The sequence below is a fragment of the Ochotona curzoniae genome, unplaced genomic scaffold (assembly GCF_017591425.1).
Source record: "Ochotona curzoniae isolate NIBS_2020 unplaced genomic scaffold, NIBS_Ocur_1.0 scaffold_3208, whole genome shotgun sequence".
NCBI classification, from domain to species: Eukaryota; Metazoa; Chordata; class Mammalia; order Lagomorpha; family Ochotonidae; genus Ochotona; species Ochotona curzoniae.
This window is the reverse complement of record NW_024467106.1, coordinates 2,623,976-2,650,931: the sequence shown is the minus strand read 5'-3', so window position 1 is coordinate 2,650,931 and position 26,956 is coordinate 2,623,976. Positions and strand designations below refer to the sequence as shown.

The window sequence follows — 26,956 nt, the reverse complement described above, 5'->3', positions numbered from 1 at the left end:
GGGCTCTTGTGGGGACCCAGGCAGCATGCCTGCTGCTTACACAGGAGCCTTTCTGCTTCCTAAGCGAAGACAGAACCATTGCAAGCTGGTCTTGGAGGCCATGCTTTTGTGGGGAGTGGGCTATACAGAAGCCATGGGCAGTAGTCAAGGAGCAAGCAGGTCTCTGGGGACTTAGAGCAGCTGGAGTGGCCCCCAGGTAAAACTGCTCACGGCCTGTGGCGGCAATTGAGAGCTCACCGGTTCAGGGTGAGTCCAGTCTCCAGACACGCACAGCCCAGAGCTGCAGCCTCTAAACACGCAGACTCCCGCCCATCCAGGGGTTACTTCACTCATTTCAAGTGTATCTATGAGCACAATTTCCTTTTACTTATGTTTACAAAACTGAGAAAATAGATATCTTTTCTGAAATAGCGCGTCATTCAGATTTACCACAATCAGTTTTAACCACTGTGTAATATTTCACTCTAGAAATACACTGTCACTTAACACATTAAGAAACATTTACATTTTAAAATATTTTTTCTGTTATAATGAATGCACAATTTGATAGCTAATTCTATGATCTCCTCAGGACAAATTCCTGAAAATGAGATTGTTGGCCACAGAACGTGTGTATTCCCAGCCTGGACGAGTCTTCCACAATGCAGCAGCCCGGTGACCTCCCTGGCAGCCTGGGGCTCGCCATCCCCCAGACTCCCTTGCAGCAGCGGTCTGCCAACACGAGAGAGGAGGCAGGCATGCTAGTGTGTACCTGCGGCAGCATGCCAGTGCGGGCGGGCAGCTGTGAGGGCAGCAGTGGCCGGCAGCCTGTGGCGGCTCAGCTTTCCTGATGGGACAGCCCAGTGCTGAGGTCGCCCTGGTGGACGGGGCGGGAGGGGCAGGGCCCGAGGCTGACACTGCTTCCCACTGGCCGGGCAGGAGCCGGCTGGGTTTGCTGCTTGGCTGTGCAATGAGCACTCTGAACACTCAGGAGGGAGACACACACACATTGTGACACGGGACTGGCCGGTCTACACTGACCACCTAATACTGATCTAATGCCCACACTGCAAGCACGAGGCCTGACCACCGGAAACACAAAGCAGAACAGCCCGTGCTACTGGCGACCAGCTCGCCCACTTCTGCTGCACTCACCCCAAGAACCACAGGATGTGACCCCAGGAAAAGCTGACTTTATAAAACTCCGAGTTGCAATTTTCATACAAAATCATACAAAAATATATGTACCTCTTTGTTCTCACACTGCAAGATACTAATATAAACACTACAAAATGGTAAGGCGCCACAACAGGGGCTATCACTGCGCCCCCTTGCCTGGCCAGCGTGCCAGTTAATAAGAAAAACACCAATCCCGAAAGAGGCTGCCTGGACACAGTGCATAAACAGGAAGGCGGCACGAGAGGCCAGTGCGTTCACGCTTGCTCTTCCGGGTCTTCGTCCTCGCTGTCACAGTAGAAGATGTCCTGGAACAGGAAGGCCGGCCTGGGGGTCACGGGGGGCTGCACCTCACTGCCCGTTTTGGCCAGCGTCTTCTCGAGCTTTCCTTTAAGCAGAGGCAGGCTGGTCTCGTACAGGTAGTCGATGATCTCTGCGGGAAGGAGAGCTGGCTGTGAGGCTCTGCCTGCCGGGCCACAGCCAGCGCCGCTCCCGGGGCAGCTCCCGCTCTGCCGGGCTGGCCTGTTTACTCACTTCACTTTTGCACAAACCTTCCCAGGCAGCACGTGCTGCCTGCAGCTGCGCTTTCTAAGGAAGAAACCCCCACACAGGGCTACTCAGGGATCTGCTCAAGGTCATGGCATTAAGAGGAGTCATACAGAGCCAGCACTGCCCGCTGAAAGCGTTTCACCCCATGACGGTGTCACCCCAAGCCCGATCCAACAGGCCAAGTGCTGGCTGAGCATAGGCACCGCACCTGCAAGCTTCGTCGACAACTCCAAACTCCACCCCGAGCCTGCCCAGCAGGGCTCACAGCTCTGGGATGAGACGCAGGGACCTGGTTGTGAGGCATTCCCCACGCGGCTCTGATGACTGCACATCTAAACCACCCCCAAATCGCAGCACGGAGGGAACTGGGCGCCTCGAATGCTTTCTGGAACTCTGCGCATGTATTATGTGGTTTGTGCGTGCAGGCACCTGTTGAGGGTGAGTGCAAGCATGCAGGCATGTGCGTGTATGAGCCTGTGTGTGCATGCGAGGGCACAGGCCAGCAAGGGCAGAGAGAGAGCTAGTCAGGCAGCGACCACGCCTCACGTGTCCCTAATTACGTGCACGCCTCTGGCCAGCTCAGTGGGTAGGTGCCTAGGTTGTTACTGGCCACTGTTTCCTGATTCGCCAAGTTCTTAACTATGCCAACATGCAGCTCACTCACCCGGAAAAGTCTTCTTCTGCCAAAAGGGGACACAGGTAGCCTTCAGCCTGTAGAATTTAGTTTGGACGAAAGATGGAGGAACATCCCTTCAGAAATGAAAAGATAAAAAGTTAGTGTTGCCTTGAGGACGCAGCAGCTCCATGCTCAGGCAGAAAGCAGACAAGCTCCAGTGACCTGCACCGCACGAGCTTCAGATCCTGGACATGGGATCATTATGTTCAGTCGTGTGTTAAAAACAGGGCACATAGGGCCTGGCACAGTAGCCTAGTGGCTAAATCCTCGCCTTGCACATGCCAGGATCCTATATGGGTGCCGGCTCATGTCCCAGTTGTTCTGCATCCCATCCAGCTTGCTGCTTGTGGCTGGGAAAGCGTAAAAAGGTGGTCCAAAGCCTTGGGACCCTGCATCGCAAGAGGAACCTGGAGGAAGTTCCTGACTCCTGATCGGCTCAGCTCTGGCTGTTGTGGCTACTTGGAGAGTGAACCGTGGATGGAAGATCTTTCTGTATCTCCTTCCCAGCACGACTAGGAAGTGAGCAGGTGGCTTAGCAAAATCAGGACCGGGAGGGGGGCAGCCCTGGCAGCCTGGGAAGACGACAGGGCCCCCAGCAGACCCTCCAGAGGTGGCAGACAGGGGAAATTCCCTTTCCTGATGATTTCAGTGTGTGGGCTGTGCTGAGAACCACAGAGCTAGGGAATGCGCAGCTGGGTTTATCACACTCCCAAGTGGGGACACGGGACACCGGAAGCCCTCCAATGCTTCTGAGGGCCCCGGGGTTTCTCTGGAGTACCGCTGCTGCCTGCAGTTGGCTTATCTGTCTGTGGTGTCTGCCAACAGAACCAAGCACTCCTAGAGCTCCCATCCACCATGACCTTCTGTGCCTGGTGTGCAGAAGGTGGCCAGAAAGCAAAGCCTTGTCCACGTGCCATGAGCAGAGTTGGTGGCCCTGGAAGGTTCGTTTTCAAGAGTGGACATTCAGCCTTGTAGGTCAGATGCCCGCATACCCCGGGGAGCCACCAACTCCAACTTTCTGTCGCTGTGAGCCCTAGGACCCCGGATTGAGTTCCTGGGTCCTGGCGCGGGTCCTGCCCAGCCCCAACTCCAGTGGACATCTCAAGAGTGGAGCAGTGCAATGCCACTCGTGCTCTGCCTTCCAGACGCAGACATAAGCTGACAGTTTTCAACGTGCTATAGCAAACTGGTCCTCTAGCACATTTTAACTACCATTTACACCCAATTCCCTCGACATCATGAATTGCACCTTGTTCTTTATCATTTGATACAATCATGTAGTCAAATTCATCTTTTAATCAGCTTAATATTAAACAAACGATCTTACCCGATGGCACTAGCAAGATCTTCCCAGTCTATTTCATTCGAGTCTTCCACATTGATTTCATACAATCTATGGGGAGAAACAGAATGTCACTCTTCCAACAGAAAGCAGCATGACTGACATGTTTGTGCACTCACAGACCGCAGGTCACGAGTGTCCTTGCCTCATCGAGGTTCGAGGCCCCAGGGAGGCTGGCACCTAGCCAGGGCAGTCCCTCGTCACTCAGGGACAGCTCGAGGCTCACAAGCCCGCTCTCCTCCATGCTGCTCTCTCCTAGGGAGCCCCAGTTCACCATTCAGCATACGCAGGCACTTGTATCCTCGGCCCTCTGTGCACAAGTTCACGCACTGCTCACGGGGTCAGGTAAGTGGCAGGTGGCTCACAGTTTCCTGAGGATGGGTGCTGACTGGAGAGGCCTTCCCTGGCGTGCCTGGCTCACGTGCGTGGATGCAGCCACAGCACCAGTCAGGAAGCGCACCCGTGAACACCAAGCTCACGACTGGGAGCAGGGAGAACGAGGCTGCCCCAGCGGGCAAGCTGACAGCAAGTGCTGCATTTCCTGTGACGTGATGACACGGGTGCAGGCCACTGGATCCCCAGATCCCCAGGACCTGCCCGTTCTTCCCACCCTTGGAGCTCTTCACCTACCACAGGGAGGACTGCGCACACTAAGAAGCTCAGAGACAAAACCAGTCAACAGCAGCAGCAAACTTGCACTAGGAGAGTCTCTGAACTTCCCTCCACTTCTACTGCACAGAGAAGTGGGCTTAGAGCCACAGCACGAGCTCCTGGACCACGCCTACTGCAGCTACTGCGTACACAACACCTACTGCACAGGCTTAGAGCCACAGCAGGAGCTCCTGGACCACGCCTACTGCAGCTACTGCATACACACAGCATCTTACGCACATTTCACTTTATCCTCTCACTAACACTATTTTCAAGCTCATTTGAGATGAGTAACCCGAGAGTTGGAAAGAAGGGTCACACAGTAACAGTAGAATAGCTGGGGCACAGATGGGAACCCTGGCACCTCTGTGGCAGTCAGCCACTGCCCTCGGGCTGGGGCAAAGGCATCTGGCACCTCCGTGGCAGTCAGCCACTGCCCTCGGGCTGGGGCAAAGGCAAGCAAGGCTGTGTCTGTACCTCTCGATCAGGTTGATCTTCGCCTGCAGGGCATTCACACCGCGGTACACGTCTTGACCGTAGTTCATCCTCTTGGTCAGGATATCAGTCCTGGAGGAGGAGAGCAGTGGGGCTTACTGTCAGGAGTTTCCATGGACACGTCCCACACTTCCATCTTCTGAACTGCCCTGACACACATTTCTGATATTTCAGCTCAAAAACACACATCTTTACCTCCAACCAATGGAAGGGCAGGCACTGTGGCACAGCGGGATAAACTGCCACTTGGGACGTGGCAATCCCACATGGAATGTGGGTTCAAGTGCTGGCTCCTCTGCTTCTGACCGTATGAAGCAGTTTATGACGGCTTGGGTGCCTCACTTCCTGCCAGCCACACTGCCAACCGGACAGATCCCCTGACTCGAGGCGTCAGCCTGGCCAGGCCCAGCAGCTGTGGCTGCTCAGGGAGCGGACTGGGGGAGGAAGAGCTCTGTACCACCCCATCCCTCCATCTCTCTTCCTGCCCTTCAGATAAACAGAGCTTAAAGAGAAATAAAGGAGGAAAGCAAGCCTTTAGGACTCCTGGTTTTGGCTGTTCATAGAGCAGTTGGATGCGTCTCTTAGCACTGCCAGCTGCTGAAACACACTAGAAGACAGACTTAGTGACCCGACAAATGACTTGACCAGTTCTCTAATGCCCAAAGCTAATGCTGAAGGAACAGCTAAGCTCCCAGTGAGATCAGCAGCTCAAAGTGCTGAGCAGGCAGCACAACCTTGGGCCAAGTGCTGTGGTGCAGAAGCGTAAACTGTCCCCTCAGAGACCGCACGGAGGAGTGCCTGCCCTCTTCCTGCCAGCGCATGCCCCGATGCCCCGAATGCCCCAAATGCCCCAATGCCCCGGACGCCCCGGAAGGACGGCCCAGACACCTGGGGTCCTGCCCCCATGTCGGAGACCCAGACAGAGTTCTGTGCTCCGGGGCTTGCTCTGGCTCAGCTTGGCTAGTATGGGCATCGAGGGGAGTGAACCAGTAGATGGAGATCTCGCTTTGTCTCTCTGTCTTTTATAAAACAAACAAGTGCAATATCTACCACAAGCAGATTAGCGTGAGCTTTAGCAGTAACCGTCACTGCTGCCCTTTCCCACCACCCCACGCAGCTGGCTGCTCCAGCAACTTCATTTTTTTTTTTTTTTAATTACAAAGTCAGATATACAGAGGAGGAGAGAGAGAGGAAGATCTTCCATCCCATTATTCACTCCCCAAGTGAGAGCAACGGCCGGTACTGTGCCGATCCGAAGCCAGGAGCAAGGAACTTCCTCCAGGTCTCCCCAACGGGTGCAGGGTACCAAAGCTTTGGGCCGTCCTCGACTGCCTTCCCAGGCCACAAGCAGGGAGCTAGATGGGAAGTGGAGCTGCCAGGATTAGAACTGGTGCCCATATGGGATCCTGGTGTGTTCAAGGCGAGGATTTTAGCCACTAGGCCACGCTGCTGGGCCTGCTCCAGCAACTTCAACCACAGTGGGCGCACACATGCACTCAGGGTCAAATTTCCCTTCAATTCCAAATCAGATGGGGTGTGTCAGCTGATCCTGAAGCAGGCCATCCTTATTCAGTCACCCTCAACCTCCTTAAAGCTAGCAGGGGAACACTTTCACCTGTCAGTTCTTCCTAAGTGCCTGAAATGGCTGCAGCTGGGCCGGGCCTGAGCCAGGAGTCAGGAACCCATTCTAGGTCACTCACAGGGTGATGGGAACCGGGTGACTTCAGTCATCACTGCTGCTCCCGGGTGCACCTGGGAGGAGGCTGGGGCCAGGAGCAGAGCTGAGCATCACACCCAAAAACTCTCAGGGGACACGGGCAGCTCCACCAATCACACTCACACGCTCTCAGGGGACACGGGCACTTCTGCCACTAAGCTAAACATCTGGTTCCTTCTTCCTAAAAGATCAATTTTTAATTAATTTAAAAAAGAAGTGACGGGGAGGCTGAGAGGAAGAGGAAAAAGAGAGCAGGACAGGATGACAGGGAGTGATCAGGACCTTGCATCTCCTTATTTGCTCCCCAAATGCTGCGACGGCGAAGGGTGGACTAAGCCCTGGAGCTCTGCCCTGCTCCCCGTATGAGCGGAAGGCCCAAGGACATAGCCATCCTGCTGCCTTCCCAGGAGCATTAGTAGAGAGCTGGACTGGAAGCAGGGTAGTTGAAAGGTGAGCAGGCACCCCAGTGTGGATGACAGCATGGCCAGCAGTGGTTTAATCAGCACAGCACAATGCCAGCACTGTTCCTTGCCTTCACTTTCTGTTTTAAAAGATTTATTTATTTTTATTGGAATGCCAGATACACAGAGAGCAGGAGAGACAGAGAGGAATATCTTTTGTTCGTTGACTCATACCCCAAGCAGCCACAATGGCCACAGCTGAGTCAATCGGAAGCCAGGAGCCAGGAGCTCTTCTAGGTCTCCCACACGCTGGGGCAGGGTCCCAAGTCTTTGGGTCGTCCTTCTGCGCTTTCCCAGGCCAAAAGCAGGGAGCTGGATGGGAAGTGGGGCAGCTGGAATGTGAACCAGCACTTACATGGGATGCTGGTGCTTGCAGGTGGAAGATTAGCCAGCTGAGCCAAGGTGGCTCCACTTATCCATACTTAATATTTATTCACTATTTTTTAAATGTGAGAAGCAGAAAGACTGCGACAAAGGCCTTATCTGCTGGTCTACTCCACAGATGCCCAAATCAGCCGGGCTGAATGTGGGAGCCAGAACTCCACCCAGGCTGCCCACGTAGAGGGCAGTGGCCACTCCTGCTGCTCACCAAGACCCACAGCAGCAGAGAGCTGGGACTGGGGATGGAGCCGGGACCAGGCACCCCAACATGGGATGTGGCTGTGTTAATGCTTACATCAGATGCCTGTTCCACACTCTCTTTTTATGTTTTAGAATTTTATTTAAGAAGTAGATGGTAGAGAAACTTGGGAGGAGGGGAAGAGAGGGAGGGATGAAGAGTGAAGGAGACGGGGAGAGAGCGAGGCAGAGACACTCTGACTTTTGCTGACTCACTCCCCAGGTGCCCACTGTGGCTGGGTGAGGCCAGGCCGCGGCCAGACGCAGGGCACACCCTGCAAGATTCGCATACGAGCAGGGGGACATGCAGCTGCTGGAGCGTCACTGGTGTCTCCCATGTCTGCACTGCCAGGAGGCTATGACCAGGCCAGGGCGCTGTGACCGACCCAGGGCCTCTGCCGTGGACACGTCGTCCAAATCCCGCCCCTCTGGGTGCTTGGTAACTTCCCCTTGAGACCTGCTGCCAGAGGGGAGCTACGAAAAGCCTTAAAACTTACCACTTACTTTTGCACTGCATCCAGTTTCTGCTCTCCACTCTGGCTTCTACTTCCACCCAGGATATGCCCTTGTACAGTTTTTCCCGAACGATCTCCAGGCGCCGTTCAGGGTTCTCCTGGAGTCTGGAATCAACCTCTTGTAACTCCTCGAGAGACATTTTCTTCAGAATCACTTCTTTGACGGCCTTGATCAGCTTCTGGATTTCCGTCTTACTCCACGCGCCGTGATTTATTCCTACAGACATAAAGGGACAGGCTTGTTCTGCTGTTTCCAAACACAAGACTTAAAACTACAAATCAGGGCCCGGCGCGATAGCCTGGTGATTAAAGACCTCGCCTTGCACGCCTGGGATCCCATATGGGCGCCAGCTGTAATCTCGGCAGCCCTGCTTCCCCATCCAGCTCCCTGCTTATGGCCTGGGAAAGCAGTCGAGGACGGCCCAAAGCCTTGGGACTCTGCACCCAAGGGGAAGACCCAGAAGAAGAGCCTGACTCCTGGCTTACGATCGGCTCAGCTGTGGCTGTCGTGGCCACTTGGGGAATGAACCAGCAGATGGAAGATCTTTACATCTCTCTTTCTCTTTTAAATTTGCCTTTCCAATAAAAAAAAAGATCTTAAAAAAACAAAAACAAAAAATACAAAACAAAACCAAAAAAACCACATAGCTTTCTTCAAAGGGTAGTGTGAGAAGGAGGGAGAGAATCTTCTAGGTCTGGTCCACTCCAGAAACAGCTGCAATGGCCAGGCTGGTGCAGACCAAAGCCAGGAATCTGGACCTGCATTCAGGTCTCCGCGTGGGCTGTAGGGGCCAGGCTCTGAGGTCACCTTCCGCTGCTTTCCTGGTGCCCTGGCGGGAAGCTGAAGGGAAGCACAGCAGCCCAGAGCTGGCCCAGGGCTCTGACACGGAACGCTGACGGCACAGGCGGTGCCTCAACTTCCCTCTGCTACGGTGATCTGAGTCCCGGCCTTGAGGCGTCACCGGCCCGGCGACCAGCTTGCCTTGATTCCTTTTCGCTGACAGCAAAGGGCTATACTTTAGAAAGATGCTCGCGGTGACAGCAATGTGGCAGGTCACTGAGATGCTACAAGGGGGGAACGGGCCAATTGACAGACGAAAATTTAAAACTAAGAGAAAAAAGGCATCTACAACTTATAGGCCAAAAAATATATCCAAATTAAAAAAAAAAAAAGATTTATTTTTATTTGAGAGGCAGAGTTATAGAGAGAAAGCAGGGAAAACAGCAAGAAATGGGGGAAGAGAGAGATCTCTCACATTCCACTCCGCAAACGGCTCAGCAGCCAGGGCTGAGCCGGGCCAGAGCAGGGGCTCCTCCACGACGCGCACATGGGCACGGAAGCCCAAGCACTTGGGTCATTTTCCTCTGCTTTCCCAGGAACGTGACCAGGAAGCGAGACTGGAAGCGGGTGAGACACAAACCACGCTTCATATGGGATGCAGCACCACAAGCACAGAACTAGTATGCTATGCCACCACACCGGCCCAGGATATTTTCTTAAAATGTAATTTTTCAATGTGAAGACTTCAACCAAGAAAACTATTCAAGAAGCAGGAGAAAATGAGCCGGGCGGTTTAGGAAAGTCCTTACTTCACGAGCTGTGCGGCTGGCCTGTCTCTCCACCAGGCTCCCTGACCGCCTGCCCAGGCCCACTGGCAGTTAGATTTATGCTGAGTTTTAGTGAAGGAACCGTGGGAACAATCAGCCTTGTGCAGCCCACACTGGCACAGCAGGTAAAGCTGCCACTTGCAATTCTGAAACACCACATGGGGCGCAGGTTCAAGTCCGAGCTGCTCCACTTCTCATGCAGCTCCCCGCTAATGTGTCTGGGAAACACGGCCTAAGTCCTAGGGCCGCTGCACCTGTGTGGCAGACCTGCAAGAAGCTCCTAGTTCTGGGTTTGATCTGGCCTACCCCTGGCATTGCAATCATTTGGGAAGTGAGCCAGTAGATGGAAATCTATCTCCACCCCTGCTTTTCTAATAAATAAGTATTTAAACAAAAATCAGCCTCATGAGTAAAAACTGCATGGTTTCAACAAACACAAGAACATGAAATGAATTAGCAGAGCAAACAGCTCTAAGAAAACAGAAACCGAGCAGTGCAAAGGTAGGCAGTGTGGCACAGTGGGTCAGCCAGCTACCTCTTGGGGGCGCCCTCAGGAGAGCTGGTCTGAGTCCCTGCCTTGCTAGCTCCAACCCAACTTCCTGCTCCTGCACACCCTGGGAGGCAGCAGGTGACGCCCGTGTACTCGGGCCCCTGTCACCAGGTGGGACACCAGATGGATTCAGCTCCTGGCTTTGGCCTGGCACCAGCTGTTGGGAACACTGGGGGGAGAAACCAGCAGATGCAAGAGTTCTCCCTGCTGTTTCCACTTACTGTCTAATACATAAATCCTACAATCGGATCATCAGCAGGATCCTGCTGAGGACGAGCTGGGCGAGGCCTTGACCACCACGGAGGACTGTGACCCCCACTTACGGCTGCTGATCTGCGAGAACTTCAGGGCCACGGAGAGGCTGCTGCGCGACACCATCTCGCCAATCTTCTTCCAGTTGTTTCCATGCAGGGACTGGTATCTCTTCAACTTCTCGGTGTCTCCTGTGCTGTACCTGAGAAAGGGGAGACGCACTGTCACTCCGAAGGAACTGTGCGGAGCTGGGGGGCTGGTACCGTGGGGTAGCAGGCAGGGTCCCACTTGTCACCAGCATGCCATACAGGCGCTGGCTGTCCCACTTCTGGTCTAGCTCCCTATGATGCACCTGGGAAGGCAGCAGATGGGGCCCGAGGGTTTGGGTCCCTGACCCACATGGGAGTCCTGGAGCAGTTCTGGCCACTGTGGCCATCGGGAGAGAACCAGCAAACAGATGGTCTCAATCTAACTCTGCCTTTAAAATAAAGAAACAGGTAAAAAAAGAAAAGCAGGGGCCTCCCTCTCATCCAATCTCATGGTTTTACTAGCCTGTAATCATCTTCAATCTGAACACACATGTTTAAAAAAATTTTTTTTTATTGGAAAGTCAGATTTGCAGAAGAAGGACAGAGGGGAAGATCTTCTGTCTGCTGGTTCATGCCCCAGGGGGCCACAAGAGCTGGAGCGGAGCCACCCCCACACAGGAGCATCTTCCGGGTCTCCCGCATGGGTGCAGGGTCCCAAGGCTTTGGGCTGTCCTCGACTGCTTTCCCAGGCCACAAGCAGGGAGCTGAATGGGAAATGGAACAGCCGGGACACAAACTGGCACCCACATGGGATCCCGGCGCAGGCAAGGTGAGGATGTCAGCCACTGGGCTACCACGCCAGACCCTCAATCTGAATATAGTCAGTGGAAACACCCAGAAGTAATCAGTTCATAATTTAGAACTGTACTCTATCAGAAGTGGCACAGCAAGATGCCAGGCTGTTCTCCATCCTGCCTGGGACACGGCCATCCTGTCCAGGGAACCATGCTGCATCTGCTGCTCTCCTGTGAGTCATTTCACAGCTGTCCTGGCCATTGCACTGTCTGTCACAGTTTTGTAATGCCTCATGTTACTTTAAAATACCCTGAAGGGACTGCTGCGAAGGCTCCACTGGCTAGTCTGCTACCTCTAAGCGCCGGCATCCCACATAGGTGCTGGTTAGTGTCTCGCTTACTCCACTTCAATTCCAGCTCCCTGCTTGTGTCCTGGGAAAGGAGGAGGGCCCAAAGCCTTGGGACCCTGCACCCACGTGGGAGACCAGAAGAAGCCTCTGGCTCCTGGCTTCAGATCGGCTCAGCTCTGGCTGTGTGCCTACCTGGACAGTGAATTAGAGGACAGATGCTCTTTCTCTGTAAATCTGCCTTTCCAGTAAAAATAAATAAACCTTCAAAAATTAAACTAAAAATACCTGAGGGTGTAAAAGTGGTGACACTGAGATTTTACATTACATGTAATGTTATTATAGCTGTTTCATTATTGTCAAACTCTTACTGTGTCTATAACTCTTAAACTAAGGAGCCGATGGCGTGTAAGCACACAACAGTGTGTGTGGGCTTCCCTGCAGGTGTGGACACACCCCTGGACCACAGGGCATTGGGTACTCTCAGTACCCACAGGGCAGCAGGAGGCTTGTTCCAGTGCCAGCCCTTGCAGGTTCCTGTCCCTGGAGCTCGATGGTGCTCCCCTAGCAGTGGCACACTCCTAGGCCAGGAGCCTCACTCAGCTGCATGGCAGCCCAGCAGGCCTCCTCACCCTCACCCTTTGTTACCTCAGGGCCTGCAAACTGCTTTCCTCCCTTCTGTCCGGACGCCTCAGGGCCAGTGGCCTGATGGCCGAGCCTTGGCCTGCCCTGTTCTCTCCTTGAGCACTCTGCACTTCCCCTGCCTGGCACGCCTCCCATCTCACCATCACACCTTCCCAGGCACCCTGGTCTGTGTCTGAGCAGTGTGAACCCAGCCTGGGTCTGACGTGTTCCGATCAGGGGCTCTGCCTGAGACGCCTGCACTGCTCACTAGAGCAGCGGGGTCCAAACGCTTGGCTCCAGGTCCCGACTGCAGCCGTCGGGGGCGGTGCTGAAGTTCAAGGAACTGAGTTTCTCCAACCCGCATGGGAGACACGCATTACAATCTCAGCTCCTGACTTGAGTCTGGCCCAGGCGCAGCCACTGGGAGTATTTAGAGAGTCAATCAGCAGATGGGAATGAGCTTCTGCTCTGTCTCTTTCTTCCTCTGAAAACAAGTAAAAACATACATGACTGAAGTCTTGGGGTCCGTGCCCCCGCCAAGGGAGACGCGTGCTGCTCTGGGCTGGCCCAGGCCTGGGGTCCGTGTCCCCGCCAAGGGAGACGCGTGCTGCTCTGGGCTGGCCCAGGCCTGGGGTCCGTGTCCCCGCCAAGGGAGACGCGTGCTGCTCTGGGCTGGCCCAGGCCTGGGTGCTGCAGCACTGGGGCGTGGGCAGTGCGCATGATCTCTGACTTCAAATAATCTCTCGGCCCTTCAAATAAAATCAAAACTAAATTTTAAAACAATGCAGCACAGTTTTCAGTACTGCCAGGAAAACCTGTAAGCTACTTTGCAATGAAACTAATCACAACATGTAATCAGGGTCAGAAAGAGTCAGTGAGGGGCAGGCCTTGGGGCTGGCGGGCAGGACTCCACGCCCAATGCCCATGCCCACACTGAGGGGCAGGCCTTGGGGCTGGTGGGCAGGACTGCACTGCGCTGGAGGAGGCAGGGGAACCAGAGCTGGGTCCCGAGGCCAGGCACTGCGCTGGAGGAGGCAGGGGAACCAGAGCTGGGTCCCGAGGCCAGGCACTGCGCTGGAGGAGGCAGGGGAACCAGAGCTGGGTCCCGCAGCCAGGCACCGCGCTGGAGGAGGCAGGGGAACCAGAGCTGGGTCCCGAGGCCAGGCAGTGCACTGGAGGAGGCAGGCAGTCTATTAGGTCAGAGAGCTGCTCCAGATGTCACTCCGTGTGGAATGTTATAAATAAACTGCAATTAGGCATTTTATTTTTGAAAAAGGGAAGACGGTCTAATAGACACACAATCTCTCTGCACGGACGTGCCCAATTTGCAGTTACAGGATGAATCACTGGCGTTCGCCTCCACCTGTAAATCTTTACCAAAAACCCAGAGACCTGTGCTGAGAGGCACGTGTGGAGCTGCCAAGGCAGCCGAGTCACGGAGTGAGCTTACAGCACCACGGCGAGCAGGGCCGAGACACGCAACACGGAGGTGGTCGGTAACGCCAGACCTCAAGGCAGCCGAGGATACAGGAAAGATCCAACACCGAGTACTGAAGAGCAGTGAGTTGTGCTGGGCCTTGAAGACACACGCCTGACACGACACACTCTGGGTCCACACCCAGAACTCTCTGTGCCTTTTATTTCCAAGCTACTGCTGTACATAGGTTGATTTGAAAAAAATATCTAATTCATTAGCTTACTTGTTAAGGCAGAGTTTATATATATATATGTATGTATATATATATAGAGAGAGAGAGACAGAGAAAAAGAGAGAGAGAGAGAGAGAGAGAGAGAGAGCCTCCATCATTCACTGCTTTACTTCCCCAAGTGGCAGCAATTGCTAGCACTGGGCCAGGCCAAAGCCAGGGGCCCATAACTCCATCCATCCAGGTGGCCCACATTGGTAGCAGAGCACAAGTTCTTGGATGACCTTCCGCTGCCCTTCTGGTTACATTGGCAGGGAGCTGGACAGGAAGCAGACTCAACCCAGCCAGGATTCAAACCGGAGCTCACACAGGATGCCGGTGTTGCAGATGGCAGCTTAACATGCTGTACCATAACACTGCCTGCTTTGACTTTCCGAGTCAGCGCATGACACATTCTGTCTCAAACTGCTGGGCGTTCCTCTTACCTGCCTTTGTAATTGTTGACATCGAACATCTTCTTGGCACGGTAGTAGACGAGCTTCCAGGGCCGGGCAATGCCCTTTCCTGCAATCAGAGGAAGGCGGTCAGAGGGGCCCAGGCCTCCCCTGCACTGAGAGGGACCCAGCGCGAATGGCCCTGACCCTCTGACTCCCGGCCTGGCGGTGGGGGACGTCTCATGGGTCTTGCGGAGAGCAGCCTTGGGGGCAGATGCACCCCATGAGACGACTCGTACTCAGAGGCCTCGGCTTCTGGAGTACTCAGTACCTGGGAAGGACTCTAAACCGCCAGGGAGTATCACCATCATCCGAACCGACGGAGGGTGAGGTGACAGTGCTGCCCACATGGGCGGCACCTAGAGCAAGCCTCCCCCCTGCTCCCCAGCCCAACATACACCCCACAGAGCACCCCTCAGCAACCATCCTCAACTCCCACTCCCATCCTGCCTCCTTATGACCCTCCAACTCCACAGCGCCCATCCTGCCACCTTAGGCCCCTCCAACTTCCCAGACATGAGGGAGGATTCCGCTACCAGGCACATACAGAACTGAGGAAACCATGGCGCCTATCAGGATACGCCTTGAGTGCCAAACACCAACACAAAGAGGATGAAAGTCACAACTGGAATTGTTGCCAAGCCAAACAGGAAAGCCGGAAGCTGCTTATTTACTTCTTCAGGAGTTCCACCCAAGCACGCTGCTTGGGCACAGGAACAACTACCCATCGCCAAAGCCACTGATGACAGCTGAGTGTGGTGGCAGGGGACATGCCCTGTACACGTGGCGGTGCCAGGGCTTGTGCCAGCACTGACCGCCTATGCTGATCTCATCTACAGCAGGAGGGGGGTCATGGATGGTCAGAAAAGGAATGTTTCCGAGCTTACCAATGTGTACCCGAAATGCGTATTTTCTTTTTAGATTGGTGATCCTCTGCTTCTCGTCCGGGTATCTGTCTGTGTACAGCAGTTTGTCTGCATTCTCAATCCCCGTCAGGGCCAGAAACTCCTCCACGTTCTTCTCCAGCTGCTTGTTTTCCTTGGCGGAGAACTTGCCAAATCTGATAGGGACACCTGGCAGGGGAGAAATTACAACAAATAATGAACAGGAGCAAACCAAGCAGTAAGAAGTCCGAGCCCAAGGGCCGTCCAGTGTCTCCCCGCAGCTGTCCTTGACATTCACTGTCCCAGTGCCCCGGGGAGCTCGGCCGTTCCTGCAGAGGTAGCTCAAGCCACAGCCCTTTTGCTAGTTTTCTGTAGTCTTCCTGTTTCACAGCTCTCTTCCTTGCTGCACAATGGTAGGATTATACTAGAGATTTAGACAGCACGGAAGGAAACATTTACAAGAGATCATGCTTGTACATCTAGGTGCACAGCCCATGCTGGAGTACATGGGTTCAAGTCCTGGCTGCACTTCCAACTCCGGCCTCCTCCTCTGGCAGGCGCTGGCCACAGTGGCTGCGTGGGAGCCCTGGATGGAGTTTCTGACTCTCGGCTTTACCCTGGTCCAGTCTCAGCACCTGCAGTCGTTGGGGAGTGAACTGGTAGAGGGAATGTGCTCGCTGGTAAATAATAAAGAAAGAAGCAGCAGCCCTCCCTACTGCGCTCTGCTCGGTGCCCTGAAGGCTGCTGGGAGCCGGAAGGGGTCACCTGCTCCTTCAGCTACATGTGGGTGAGAGGCCAGGGCTCAGGGCACTTCCTCCTGAGGAGCAGCCTGTGTGATGACAGAGTGTGTTCCCACAGCTATTTAAAAAAGGTAATTTAGGGCCCGGCGCGGTGGCGCAAGTGGTTAAAGGTCCTCGCCTAGCACGCCCGGGATCCCATATGGGCGCCGGTTCTAATCCCGGCAGCCCCGCTTCCCTTCCAGCTCCCTGCCTGTGGCCTGGGAAAGCAGTTGAGGACGGCCCAAAGCTTTGGGAACCTGCACCCGCGTGCGAGACCCGGAAGAGGCTCCTGGCTTCGGATCGGCATAGTATCGGCCCGTTGAGCTCACTTGGGGAGTGAATCATCGGACGGAAGATCTTCCTCTCTGTCTCTCCTCTCTGTATATCCGCCTTTCCAATGAAAAAATAATAAAAATAAATCTTATTAAAAAAAAAGGTAATTTAACAAAGCAGACCCAAGAACTTCCTACAGACTGGTAAACAGGGTCGTGAGCTGCTGGTCCACAAGCTGCTCTGTTTTTGTCTGCTGTGCCTATTTTCAGAATGAATATCTTCAACCTGATAAACTGCACAAAGCTAAGGGTCTCTCTCTTTTTTTCTTCTTCTTAAAGTTTACTTGCATTTTATCTGAAAGAGAGACAGAGGTAGATGGGAAAAAGATCTCCCACTCACTGATTCAATCCCCAAACGCCCTCAACAGAGGACTGGGCTCTGCTGAAGTCGGAGCCCGAAATGCAGGCGAGGTCTCTGGCCTGGGTGGTAGATGCAAGTCCTCAAGCTGTCACCTGCTGCCTCCCGCTGGGGACCCAAGCAACAAGCTGGGACTTGAGCAGAAGCCCTAACACAGCAGGTGGGAACCCCAAACAGTGTCTTCGCTGCTTCCTCGCTTTGCTTTTTCCAAAGACTGCTGGAGCAGGGCTCACAGCATGTGCTCAATTGTGAGGCCCAGCCTTACACGTGTAGCTGGCTCTTAGCTCCACTTGCCTCCTGGGACGTCCCTGTAGCACAGTGCAATCAAGGCCACAGCAGCCTGCCCTGAGCCCAGGCCCACTACCCCAGCTCACCCTCAAAGGACATGTCCCAGGAAAAGGTCATGACTGATGTCAACCCCCGAGTGCCTTCCTAACATCATGATCCTGCTTTTGCTTCTGTGTCCCCATCCTTCCTCTTCCTCTACTGATTTTCTTGTCTGGGGAGTGTGTAGCCCCTTCCTCCTTTACTTGGTTGGAACTGGCTGTCAGAGAAATAGGCACTTTTTAGCTGATTTTAGAACTCAGAGCAACAGGAGGAGAAAGGCTAGCCAACAGGTGCTTCTTGGAGTCGGCACAGCCAGGCCGCGCTCAGAAGCCAGCCAGCTGCTGACTCTGCACACGGTCAAGGTCTGCCCCAGGCAGCTCACCCTGGGCTCTGAACTCCCGGAAGCGCTGCAGGTCGTCCCGATACATGCGCTTCACGGTTGCGGCTGCCCTGTGCCCAATGTCTGGGATGAACTCTCGCAGCTCCTTCACGGCGTGGTCCAGATCCACCTCGGGTTCAGGTGAGTCCCTCCAAGCTCCGGCTGAGCAGCTGGTCTCAGGGTCGTCTGCCAGCTCCCGCAGGTCTTCTTCCTCTTCGTTGGCAGGTTCTGCCCTAAGGGGAACACTTGGCTGATGGATCCCAGCACATCGCTGGACCCAACAGTTTTAAGCTTAGACCAGAGTGCGCAAACTAGACGGGATCTCGGGGAACCAACTCAGTCCAGGAGCTTCAAACTGAGGTCACCTGATCCACATGGAGGAAACAGACGCAGCTGCTGGGGACAAGCCCCATTCCTACCAGTTACTATTTGCTTAAATTGGTTTTTCTCCTTTTTTTTGAAAGATACTAACCAATAAGTGAAGCCCTCCTTTGCCCGGGCCAGGACTCCATGCCTGCCTCTGCCAGCCTCTCCAGGAACGAAGCTGCATGCCACTCTGGTTCTAAGCTAGCTACATCAGTGTGCTGGTGCTTCTGCCATGGTTCACTGGGGCCTCCTTCTGTCTCCTGCCCACTTCCCATGTATCTAACTTAACTCACTCCCAATCCCTTCTGGAATGTTCACATCACTTAACCTCAGGCCGACAGTGGGCAGCTGAGCGGCTAACCACAGTCCTTGAACATGCATGCCTGCTGCTCAGGGCTCTGCCAGTATTCCTAGTAAGATGACATGGGGCGCGAGCTGGGCCTGCAGAACCAAGCACCACCACTTGGAGTGGAGCCCCTGCTCCCAATGAACTTCTAGGTGAGACTATTTTAAGCCAGGGCAAGAGAGCAAATGTTAAGGTCACTTATAAAACAGGGAGAGAATCCAGCTGGGTCCCAGGAAATGAGATAAAATGGTTACAGAAAATCCTTGTATATTTTTTTTTCTTCAGAAGACAGTATACCCAAATGACATTTATATAAATAGTGAGACCTATTTTCTTTCTTGCTTGCTGGTCTGCAGCATTCCAAGTGTTACCCAGCTCGTCATTGTCCCACCTGTACGCATGGATACAGGGCATGACATGCAGAGCTGGGAGAGTTCTGAGGACACACCTGAGAGGCTCAGCTCCTGTGCAGCCCACCCAGCCACGGGGCGCCTTTGGGCACAGGGCAGCCTGCTCCGTGACCCCTTCCAGCCACCGTGCTGAAGAGGCCCAGGTCAGACGCAACCTTCGGACGGCACGCGATCGCCACGTTACCTGGGCGCTTCTTCCACACGCTGCTTTTTGGGAGGGGCCTGGGCGTGCTCCTCATGCGGCCTGTGTTTCACGCCACGTCTAACCGAGGCTCCGTCACTTTCGGGGGGCTCAGAGGTATCACCAGCTGCTGCCTCTCTTGTCACAGAGGCGTGCTTCCTTTTCTTGGACTTTTTCTTTGCCCTGCTGGGGTCCCGGGCCTCGTTGAGCGCATCCCCATTTTCCCCACTCTGCACTGTCCCGGCCGTGCCGACCCCTTGGGGGCTTTCGGGGGACGCAGCCCTGGGACTCTCAGGCGTGGCCAGTGTTTCCACCTCTTGGCTCCTGTGCTTCTTTTTCTTTTTCTTCTTGGAGCGGCGCTTGCCTGCAGAGCCCGGCAGTTCTGTGGAAGGCAGACACTCCTGCTCCTCTGTCCCCGCGTGGGCTGGGCCGGTGGGCCAGCTCTCCTGGGAAGCTTCCCGGCGCGCGGCCTTCCCGAGCTGCTGCCCGTGCTTCTTCCTGCTGACTGTGGGACGCAGCGCCAACTCTTCCTCGGCTGACTCAGGGGCTGCGCCCAGTCCCCCTGCGTGGCGTCCCTTCTTTGACTTTCTCGCCTTTTTCTCAACATAAGCAGTATGGTCTCCCCCGCTGCAGTTCCGGGGTGTGCTCTCGACATTGTCTTTGTCCACAAGGGCATACACAGGAACCGCCTCCTCTTCTACCTCTAAGTCACGCTTTCTTTTCTTTTTGTGTTTTTTGGGTACAGAAGTGGCCTCTTCAGGGTCACCCCAGATTGGGAACTGTTTCAATGGGGAAGACCTGGGCTGCTGGGAAGCCTTCTTCTTCCTCTTGCTTGGGGTCACCTCGGGGGGCTCCCTCAGCAGAGATGAATCCCAGAGCCGCTCCTGGGAGTGCTTCCGGTGTCTCTCCTTAGAGGCGGAGCGCTTTTTCTTCTTCTTTTTCTTGTCAAGAAGTGGAGTAAGGATTTCAATTCTGTTGGATTCCTCTTCCATTTTGTTCCTAGAGGGAAATGGGTACCAGGTTAGTTTTGCATTTTAAACATTAGCCTTGAAGAAGGGAGCTCACGGCAGCACGAGCCTGCAGTTATGATTTTGTTCCATGACACTTCTGGAAGAACACAGCAGGTGCAGGGTGCTTCCCTCTGGCCCCGCCTCCAAGGCCACGCCCTCCATCACCAGCTGCCCTCCCATCTCTCCCTCCCAGCTCTGCTCTCCATCCACACATGCCTTGTTTTGGTTCTCCAAATATATCCATTCCCTTCTGCTGCCTCACACACACCCAAGCCCCACCCAGCCTCCAGAGCTTGGCCTGAAGATCTCTTTGTCAAGAAAGTGGATCCATTCCCTGAGTGACCTACTTTCACAGCAAACCATGCTTCTTGGCTGTAGAGGTTAGCCCCACTGTAACAACTTTGCTGTTTAGCATCTGTCCCTTTGCGCCTGCCAGGAAGGAAGGCTGTATGTCTGTCTTGTCTCCAGCACCTGGCAGCCATTTTTCAGGACCCCATCAGGAGGCAGGCTCTGCAGTAGGCTTTCTGGGAGAGGGGCATCCAACACCCACAGCCCTCACACTGAAGATCGCCTTTGCATAAAGCAGGTTGGACATGCCTTGTTTCTGTCCATTGCAGAGTGAAGAATCTGGTTACGTTGGACTAAGTTTTCTCAAGACTTTAAAGTTAGAACTCACATGCAGGGCACCAGTCATGCATTGTTCAACTGCAAGGCTGTGTACTCTGGGAAATGCATCATTAGGCTGACCATGTCTCTGTGGGGACATCTGAGCACACGTGCACAATACCTGACGGTCCACCAAGTCCCTGGGGTGGCCTCCAGCACAACCCAGAGACGCGGTACGCCTTGGATGTGCGAGCCGCTGCCAGCATATCATGCCACACTGCTCTATGGCAAAACTATACTGACAGAAAGCATGACACAGCAAACAGAGACCAACTACTGTAACTGCTGCTAGCTGGCAGCTGTATCTTCACAGTTTGCAGTGTGTGTGCAGTAGCATCGTCACAGCATGTGAGTGTTGTGTTATGATGTGATGATGTTACAGCATTACAAGGGGACAGGAATTTTGACTTTCATTGCAGCCTTGCAGAATCACTTTCCTACGTGTGTCCTGCCATTGGCTGGCATGCTCTGTGGTGCATGACTGTGAAGCTGATGGAAAATGATATGGTTAAAAACATGACACCTTGGCCAGCATCACACTTCTCTCCTGGCTCTGTCCTGCTTTTGAATTCTTAAGATTTTGCTCAATCTTTGACTACATTAAACATAACTTGGTTCAAAGGCCGCAATAACCCCCCTCTCATCTCCTCATTGTTCTCACATGGAATGTGGCCTGTACACGCCTCTTCTCAGAAGCATCTGCTGTTGCCCAGTGACAGTGAGGCGGGAAATCACCGTGCCAGTCATTGCGTTGGCCAATCTTCGCACACAGCCTGCAGAGGGCAGCTGCAGGACAGGACAGGCCAGCACACTGGAACTACACCCCAAAGGCAGGCTCCTGGGCCCCCAGGCTGGGAACTCCCACCAGGAAACGCAGAAGCCTGTGAGTGACATGGAGGGCTCCAGGGCAAGCAGGAGCACTGTAAGTGTACTCCGTACTCACGCGTCCGGCTGACTGTTTACACTGGGCACTGCCCTAGACGTAGCATCCAGGCCAGCACCTGGCTCCTTAAAGGAGCTTAATAAATCATGCTTGAATGAATCAATGCTTTCTCTTTGGGCTGGCCTCAAACCACTAACAGTTGGAAACACAACTCACAGCTGGGCAGGTGGGCACCACCGTCCACTGCAGGGAGGTTCTGAGCACTGCCCGGGAGTGCTGTACAGCTCTCAGATCTGTGCTGGGGGGACCAGCAGACACTAGCCATGTGAGGCTACTGGGCACTGACCATGAGGCCAGGCCACAAAGCACTCTCAGTGTCAGATACAGACCGGATTAAAGAAAAGGCTTCACTGAAAGGTACACACACACACACCACCCATCCACGGGCTCACCCCTCAAATGCCTGCCTGTGACACCTGGTTTGGGCCAACGTCAAAGCTGCGAGCTCTCCTACGGGAGAGTCTGGAGCTGCCACCACCTGCTACCTCCCCGGTGTGCAGCACCGCAAAGCTAGACTCGGGAGCCGAGCAGGGGCAGGCATGCCAACGGGGGGGAACCGAAGCAACGCCCATGTCACACACTGCACTCTGAAGACTTCCAGCTAAGGATGCAAAAAAGCTCACTAATAAATGGTATATGTTAAAAACAGAAGTAAACAAAGATAAAAATAATCCATATGCTGCTGAATACTGAAACAACAGCCAGTGCATTCCTAATTACACCTGCTCCTCGCACAGTTTTGGTTGTGGCTAATTGTCAATTGTCCATTGAATAATCTTGACACAGCATTGCTCCACTCGGCCATTTAGACTTTCCTTCACCAGGAAAGTCTGGGTACTTCCCCGCTGGGCTGCAGTTTGCACTAGTGAGTGCAACAGCTGGGACTGTGGTGAACCAGACTGGCAAGGCCGCAGCACCCATCGGCATGCATATGGGCTGGGTGTGGGGGCGGGCCAGACTGAGTAAGGCTCCAGCACTCACTGGTGCACTTGCGAGCTTGAATGGGTGTGGGACAGGCCAGGCTAGGCCACAGCATCCACTGGGTCACACGAGAGCCAGGTCTGGGGTAGGCCAGGCTGGGATAGGCTGTAGTACCCACTGGTTAGAACCAGAATGGTACAGACCATCCAGGCTAGGCTGCCATACCAGTTGGCAAGTGCCAGGACTGGGTGTGAGCATGTCAGGCTGTACTGCAGTACTCCCTGGCACTTGTAGGATCCAGGGCAGGGAGCATGCCTGACAGGAACTTAGTACTCCTCTGCTAAGCTTTATTTCCTGATGAGCCAGGCCTGGAGGCATGCCAGGCTGGACAAGGCAGTGGCACCTGTTGGCATATGTGAGGGCTGGGTCTGGCAGTGGGGAGGGCTGAACTCAGCCATAGCACCCATGGGTGTGTGCCTAAGAGCGAGATGAAATGTGGGCTGAGCCAGGTTAGACTGCAGCAGAGGCAGGCATGCATGAAGATGGGAAGGGGTGGGCCTGGTGGGGGTTAATGAGGGCTGTCCTGACTAAGCCATGGCACCTTCTGGTATGTGAGAGGAATGGAACCGTGGCGGGCTGGCTGGACTGGGCCTCGCATCTCTCAGTTCACATGAGATATGGGGCTGGTGGCAGAAGTGACCGGGCAATGCCATCCATCAGTATGTGCACTGGCTGGTGAAGATGTCAGACTGAACTTGACCCTGCACTAGCTGGTACACACAGGAGCCAGGTCTGGAGTCACCCCAGGTGAGGTGTCTTGGGGAGTGCCCAACCAGCCTGCTGGCCTCAGATCCTGGTCACAGGAAAACCAGAGGCTGTGTGGTTTGATCTTGGCGTGCATGTATCAGGACTGGGGCTCCTCCACGGCTGATGCCCGTGCAGTGGTCAGCTTGCCCAGATGCACACGGGGGACACGATGGCCAGCTCACTTTGGCCAGCAGGGAATGTCAACTGCCTCTTCTGAGGATGGAAAGCAGAACATGTTTCACAGTTCTCTTGGCCAAGTGTCGTAACATGTTCCTGGGCCTGGGGATGCACCAAGATGGACTTGGTCAACCAAGAGACCCTGGAAATATTTTTCTCTACTCTAGTGCAACAAATTCAATGACATCTTAGAACTATCGAAATCACTCGAGGAACACCCTCGGAACACTTCCCACATGGAGGGAGGTCTCTGAGGTGTCATCTAATGACCATCCCCCATCCTCAGGTGCTGTACTGGACAGCAAGGAGCGGCTCCCCTCCCCGCTTCCCTCCTTCCCTCCTGCCCCAGGACACAGGAGAAAAACAAAGCAAAGCAAAACAAAACAAAAGTGGAACATTTGTCCCATCCAACTTCCTCCACACCAAATCCTTCCCACCCCATGGGTGTGCATCCTTCTCAGCTATGCAAACAATATTAAAAAGAAAATAAAAAATAAAGATAACAATTTCTTCATGTCAGCAAATCTCTTAAATCTTTGCTATGTGCAGACGGACCCTCCCAACCATCTCACTCTCCCCTGCATTAGACAAGAACTCTGCCACCCTGCAAACCTACAGCTGCCCCAGCCACTGCACCTGGGCAAAGCTGTGGCCCCTGTCCAGTCCTGGGCCATCCTGCCATAAGCACTGGATGCCAGGGCCCTCCTCCCAGCTTCCCAGAGTGGGGTGGCCCCGGGGGCCCTGGATACCCCATTTCTCTCCAAGTATTCCACCGTCAGCTTCCAAGAGTTAAGAAAAAACAGGCCTGCAACATGCTCTGTTCAGAATGTGCCAGCAGACTGCAGGGAGAGATGGAGAGAACGTGCACTGCTTGGGTAATTTGAGGCCCCGCGATTGTCCCATTAGGCTGAGCCTGGACCCGCTCGTCCCCACAAGGCGCCCCCGCCACCCGCCCGTCCTCCCACCCCAGGCGGACCCGGGACTCGCTTGTCCCCACCAGGAGGAACTGGGACCCGCTCGTTTCGCACCCCCTCCAAGCGTCCCCAGGACCCGCCACGTTCTTTCCAGGAGGAACTGGGGACCGGCTCGTCCCCACCAGGCGCCTACGGGACCCGCTCGTCCCCACCAGGCGCCTACGGGACCCGCTTGTCCCCACCAGGCGCCCTCGCCACCCGCTCGTCCCCCCCAGGAGCTCCTGGGACCCGCTCGTTCCTTCCAGGAGGAACTGGGACCGGCTCGTCCCCACCAGGCGCCTACGGGACCCGCTTGTCCCCACCAGGCGCCCTCGCCACCCGCTCGTCCCCCCCAGGAGCCCCTGGGACCCGCTCGTTCCTTCCAGGAGGAACTGGGACCGGCTCGTCCCCACCAGGCGCCTACGGGACCCGGTCGTCCCCACCAGGCGCCCTCGTCACCCGCTCGTCTCCACCAGGAAGACCCAGCACACGCTCACCCCGTTTTTCCTAGCACAGCCGCGGAGTGACCCAGGCCCTGCCATGGCCCGAAGTGGACGCCCACCTGTAGGCCCACACCTCAGCCTCGGTCCCGAGGTGAAGCTCGAGATCGCCGGCCCCGACAGGTCCCCTTCAAGTTGCGAAGGAACATCGCCAGCGCACAAGAAACACCCAACAGTCCCCCAGAGTACTTTCAACATACCATCCGAGCCGCTAGCCGCCTTTTTTCCCAACCCGGAAGTGCTGCGCTGCTGGGAGCGGAAGTAGCCTGCGTCACTTCCGCGCCACTCGGCGTCACGCTGCCATAGCAACCAAGATGCTGTCTCCTGGGGGACGCTTACCTAAGCTACCAACTCAGCTGTTTAAGTTTAAATTTCCTCCGCAGCCTTAAGAATTCCTTCCTACCTTAAGTTGATTCAGCAAGTTTTTGTGGAGCTCCAGCTTTGGTTCAGAGATGAATAATCTAGAAACACAGTAACAAATCAACCCAGATGATGACACATTCTCCTGTAAGAGTAGTCAAATAGCAACATGATGGAGAATGACCGGGGACAATGGGTGCTGCTTCAGATGAAAAGGAAGTCTTTTTTGGCAAAATAAAAAAAAATTAGAAAGTGAAAGTTACAGAGAGAGGGGGAGAAAGAGAGATTGAAATTCCAACAGCTGGCTCACTCCCCAGATGACCACAATGCCTAGGGCAGTACAGGTAGATGCCAGGAGCTCCATTGGGGCTCCCACGTGGCTACCCAAGCAGTTGGGCAATCCTCTGCTGCTTTCCCAGGCCACAAGCAGGGAGTTGGATCAGAAGTGGAGCGTCTGGGACTTGAACCAACAACCATATGGCAGTGGTGCAGGCTGCAGCTTTACCTGCTAGACCAAAACACCAAGCCCACAAGGAAAGATTTTCAGGGAGTGACATCTCCATAGAGCTTCAGATGGAAGGGCAAGGGAACATCTAGGCTGGAGAGCGTGTCAGACTGTAAACAATCCAAAAACCCCAACGAGGGCTGCTGGAGGAAGCGAGATCAGGGCCGCTGGGGCGTGGCGAGATCAGAGGTATGGTGGGATCGGTGCACAGTGAGCCGACGGTTAGAAGGCAAGCTTTCACCGTGCCTCCCGGGGAGGGGACTCTGGACCACCGAGTGTTTCGACATTTTGCCAGATGAACATTGGCATGTGGGCAGCAAGTCTGGCCTGCAACAGTCCTCTGGGTTGTGACCAAGCACTCTTAGCCCCACCTGCGCGTGGAAAATTCCAACAAATTGTCAAAAGTGACTTACCCGATCCTTCTAGTTGTGCAGTCTGTGGTCTTTTTGCGGTTCGTTGTCATGTGGCCTGGCAGGTAAGGTGCACCCGCTACAGCAGCCTCTATGGGAGCAGGCAGCGTCTCTGCTGCTCTGTCTCCTGGCTCGCTCCCTGCTGATGGCCTAGGACAGGGAGCCGAGCATGGCCCTGAGTTTGGGCCCCTGCCATCCAGGTGAGAGATCAGAATATAGCTCCTGGCTCCTCTGGTGTGGGCATCTGGGCAGTGAAGCAGTGATGGATAAACAAACAAACCCATCCACCCAGATGAGCCACTTTGCCTGTTGATCTGCCACCTTAAAAATCACAAAACTCAGCCCAGACATCCACACTGCTTGCATGCTGACAGACGGAGGTCAAATAGGATATTTGAGAAAATGTCCAAATGACTCCTCAGTTGTGGCCAGTGGGAGGACTGGAAATCTGCACAAACTTTCATGGTGCGCTTGCAATTTTTCTGTAGGTTTGACTTTTTTTTTCAAGAGAAAGAGTTGGGGAAGTGGATTTTAACCTTAATAAACCCAGAGTCCCAAATGCCATCTCCAGACGCGCTGTTAGCCAGTGTAGTTTGGGTAAAGTGTATCTTCAATTTCCTTCCATCGTGCTGCAAAAAGTCCCCTGGATCCAGTCCTGCACAATCCTGTAACGGTGGGAAAACACAATCCAACCATTTCATGGCAGAGAGAGCAAGGTGGCGGGGCAGGGAGTAGGCGGGGAGAGATGGGGTTCGGTGTCCTGGAATTGAAGTAAACGTAGTTGACTAGTCGACGTAGTTTAGAGCTCTGTTGCTTTTA

The 26,956-nt window shown here is 54.4% G+C and overlaps 1 protein-coding gene across 4 annotated transcripts; it reads right to left on the bottom strand.

Annotated features, from left to right (window-relative positions):
• Window positions 1-1,107: 1,107 nt before the first annotated feature.
• On the bottom strand, window positions 1,108-25,119 carry TTF1 (transcription termination factor 1). 4 transcript variants are annotated; one of them, XM_040963752.1, is made up of 11 exons: window positions 25,063-25,119; window positions 18,889-19,884; window positions 17,586-17,815; window positions 15,411-15,596; window positions 14,515-14,593; window positions 10,661-10,791; window positions 8,162-8,396; window positions 4,851-4,940; window positions 3,708-3,773; window positions 2,369-2,454; window positions 1,108-1,588 (listed from the first exon to the last, which is right to left on the bottom strand). In XM_040963752.1, the coding sequence occupies exons 2-11, from the start codon at window positions 19,875-19,877 to the stop codon at window positions 1,413-1,415; spliced, it is 2,268 nt and encodes a 755-aa protein (XP_040819686.1). In that variant the 5' UTR covers window positions 19,878-19,884; window positions 25,063-25,119; the 3' UTR covers window positions 1,108-1,412. The 4 variants fall into 4 exon arrangements, 3 of the variants coding, with proteins under 3 accessions (XP_040819686.1, XP_040819685.1, XP_040819687.1); XM_040963751.1 differs by lacking the exon at window positions 25,063-25,119 and having other exon boundaries at window positions 18,889-20,090; XR_005881938.1 differs by lacking the exons at window positions 1,108-1,588; window positions 2,369-2,454; window positions 25,063-25,119 and having other exon boundaries at window positions 8,169-8,396; window positions 18,889-20,090.
• Window positions 25,120-26,956: the final 1,837 nt, after the last annotated feature.